The 3,773-nt window shown below is 43.6% G+C and overlaps 1 protein-coding gene across 1 annotated transcript in view; it reads left to right on the top strand.

Moving 5' to 3' along the window:
* LOC103211301 (zinc finger protein 614-like) overlaps nucleotides 1-3,773 on the top strand; it is an 11,293-nt gene that overhangs the window by 5,830 nt on the left and 1,690 nt on the right. The window contains 3 exon segments of the mRNA XM_042783189.1: nucleotides 1,291-1,417; nucleotides 1,694-1,789; nucleotides 3,179-3,364. Coding sequence (XP_042639123.1) covers nucleotides 1,291-1,417; nucleotides 1,694-1,789; nucleotides 3,179-3,364 — 409 coding nt within the window.

The raw sequence follows: 3,773 nt of genomic DNA, 5'->3' as shown, positions 1-3,773 counted from the left end.
CCCCTTTTCCACTGCTGGTTTGGCTCATTTTAAACTTAGTGGGATGACAAACTGACTGAGTCCCATATTAGGGTTCCATACACCTATTTTGCATATTCTTATTCTCACAAGGGTGTCATGCACTTTATTTACATTATTAACAAGCTATCCAGTTCCCTTGGTGAGCCGTAAGCATCTCACATTTGCATAATCTACCCAGTCATCTGTAGGTGTCACAAAGACCATGGCTGTCAGAGCCATACTAAGCAATTCACTGTACCACAACTATTCGGAGACTTTTAGCATATGTTTCACGGTTGTCAAATTGGTGAATATAGATAGATGGATAGATAGAGAGCTAGAATTTGCTTATATAAAAATTTCTTTGAAAAATGTATATACATGGAGATGCAAAAAGGACATGGGATTGGCATCTTCTGACCTGTAGTCTCACGAGGGAGAAACAAAATCAACAGCTGCAGCCCAAGGCTTTTCCTGTGAGGCCAGGCATGCTTCCACCTCCAGCCTTTTACTAACTCTGACAACTATCCCATCCATGACACTCAGCTTCTCTGCTACGTTCGATAATTTGATGCTTCAGCCACACAGAGCTCACAGACAATATCACGATTTTGAGGTTTATGAGGGAAGGAACAGGCTCAGGATACAGTTCTTCGATCGGGACAGTCTCCCCTCTGTTGTGCCCTTAGACACGTCTCTGGCCCTTGGCCTCTTGGCCTGGCCTCTGCTCTGCTCAGACAAGTATTAGAAAGTTCTTTTAGCTCTGACGATAAGTACACCTTTGTGTACTCCACTCTGCCAGCAAGCCTCCTGCCCAAGGACACTCAGCTTTCTCGCTCTGTGGGCCAGGTAGCCCTGCCACTCCGCCTTATGTCTCTTGGTTTCACTGCCACTGTGTCTCTGCTGGGTGTTTCTCTCTGCTGGGCATCTTTTCTGCCAGCGATGTCCGGTGCAGGGATCTTGGGTCCAAGGACACACTCTACTTCACCTGCAGCTCTTGTTTCTTGATGGCAGTGAGATCCCCCTCTTCTGCCCCTAGGAAGGCTCATTTTAAGCCTGGCAGAGTGACAAAATGACCAATCCCAGTAACAGTTCTACAAACCTTATTTTCATGGTCCCAGCTAGTAATCCTGTGGGTGTTAGTTACAAAGACTATGGCTAGAAAAGCCATACCAAGTAATTCACTGCACCACAGTAGGCCATGTGGTAATACTCACAATACTTTCCTTAATTTATTCATTAACAATATAAGGGATTTACATCGCATTAAAAATGATTGTGTTGTTATAGAAATTGCTAACATTAGAGGATGTGGCTGTGAACTTCACCTGGGAGGAGTGGCGGATCCTGGACCCTGCTCAGAAGGAGCTGTATCGAGATGTGATGTTGGAGAACTACAGCAACCTTGTATCAACGGGTAAGAGCAACTCTTCTCTGTCCCTCAGACCATGCCCAGTCATGGGCCCTTTCTCTCTCAGCTGCTGAAATCTTTGTATTCAAAAGATTTCCACCTTTTTGACGTGTTAGATTTTTAGTGCCTTCTCTGGCCCTAAATAAAGGTCCATGATCTCTATGCTGATAGAAAAGCTTTGCACTTGAGGAATTATTTTGCTCCTGAAATGTAGTGTCTTGAAATATGACATACCTTGGGCCAACACAGCATGGCTGAGTCTTACCATTTCTCACAACCAAGGGTATCAAGCTAACAAACCCGATGCCCTCTGCAAGCTGGAGCAAGGAGAAGAGCCGTGGGTAATAGAAGAGGAAGTTCACCAAATCACCTGTCCAGGTGAGTAAGTGAAAACCTGCAAGAGGGGCCTTGTAAGTTAACACTTTGGTCATTGAAAGAAAGTGGGCAAGCTGTGAAGGTGTCTGAAGGTCCTTAAACAGCTCCTCTACCTATCCTTCTCCCCACATGAGACTTTTCCTCTGTGGGTGTTCAAAAAAGGCACAGGGTCAGCATCTTCTTACTGCTTCTCACTTCATGTGGGAGGGACACAATCACCATCAGCCCAAGACTGCTTCCTGTGACATCAGACATACTGCCCCCTCAAACTTTTTTTTTTTTTTTTTACCAGTTCTGACACCAGCTGTCCTCCCACAGTACTGTCCACATCTTTGCTGGATTTGATAATTCATTGCAGTGAATTATAACATAAAAACAATAATCACAATTCTGGGGGTTTTAAGGGAAGGCAGAAAGTTACAATTCAGGTTCAGGAACACTCGGGATACAATTAGTTGATCAAAACAGCCTCACCTTGGTCATGCCTGTAGGCTCGCCTCTCTTTGGCCCTTGATCTCTTGGCCTGGCCACTCCACTCTACCAACAAGCTTCTTCTCTGAGGCACTCAGCTTTCCTCCTGTGGGCTAGCAAGCCCACAGCTTTGTCTTATGCCTGTCTCTTGCTTCTGCTACCTCTCTTGCTCTCTCTCTGCCGTCTGTCTGCTGTCTTATCACAGTGTAGGGATCTCAGGTCCAAGGACATGCTCCACTCCCATCTCTTTTTTTATTGATGGCAGTGAGATTCCCCCTTTCCAACTTTGGAATGGCTCATGGTAAGCCTAGCAAGATGGAGAACGTGACCAATACCCACCTTGGGGTTCTATACTCTTTACTTTCATGGTCCCACCACCACAGGGGACCCATGTATATTATTTACATTACTAACAAGCATACAAAACCCCTGGTGGACCGCAGGTCACACAGTGGTCATGGGTAGAAGGCCCATATAAGTAATTCATTGCTCCATGAGGGGTTTCAAGAAAAAATTATACCCTTGTCTCTTCTCTGTTTCTAGATCTTGATTCTTTTCCTAATTTTCCTTTATATCAGGATTATGTGGTCAGCAATAAAGAGCTAATCCACACCAAGTCATTTATTAAGCATTTTTATCCCACACCATCCTTGTTTAATAATTCATTGTTCTCTTCTTTCCTAGAAATCAGGAAAGTTGACAGTCATCTAAAAGACCACTTTCAAAAGCAAAGGTTTCTCAAAAGAATGGAACAATACTGTAAAGAGATGGTTTCTGCAAATATTGTTCATCTGAGCAAAACCCCTTTACCCCTAATGCAAAGTCATGATATGTTTGGTTTAGGTAGAAAATCTTTGAAATCAAATTTAAGTGTAGCCAACCAGAGCAGAAGATCTGAAATAACAAACCCTGCTAATGAAGACAGAAAACACCTTCTGCATGGTAATTATGAACAGTTTCATGCTGAAACTAAATTCTCTGAAAGTATGAAATGCATCAGCACTAACCCCCAAGTCTTTAAGCATCAGAGAAGCTGCAACATAGAAAAACCTCATACATGTATTGAATGTGGGACAGTCTACATTCAGAAGTCTCAACTCATTCACCATCAGAACATTCGTACAGGAGAGGAACTCCATGGATGTGGTCAATCTGGGAAATCCTCTAGAAATTTCACATTCATTAAACATCAGAAAACTCATACAGGAGAGAGAGACTACACAGCCAGTGAATATGGAAAAGACTCCACTGTGAAGAGCAGTCACCTTCTATGTCAGCAGTCCCATGTGGGAGAAAGACCCTATGTGTGCAGTGAATGTGGAAAAGGCTTCACGACGAAACGCTATCTGATCGCACATCAGCGAACTCATTCTGGAGAGAAACCTTATGTATGCAACGAATGTGGAAAAGACTTCACTGTGAAGAGTAACCTCGTTGTACATCAACGAACTCATACAGGGGAGAAACCCTATATATGCAGTGAATGTGGAAAATGCTTCATCAAGAAGCACTATCT

The sequence above is a fragment of the Orycteropus afer genome, unplaced genomic scaffold (assembly GCF_000298275.1).
Source record: "Orycteropus afer afer isolate SDZICR_OR568_19922 unplaced genomic scaffold, OryAfe1.0 scaffold00718, whole genome shotgun sequence".
Classification (NCBI taxonomy): domain Eukaryota; kingdom Metazoa; phylum Chordata; class Mammalia; order Tubulidentata; family Orycteropodidae; genus Orycteropus; species Orycteropus afer.
Note: the sequence above shows the minus strand (reverse complement) of the source record. Positions and strands in the feature narration are given on the sequence as shown.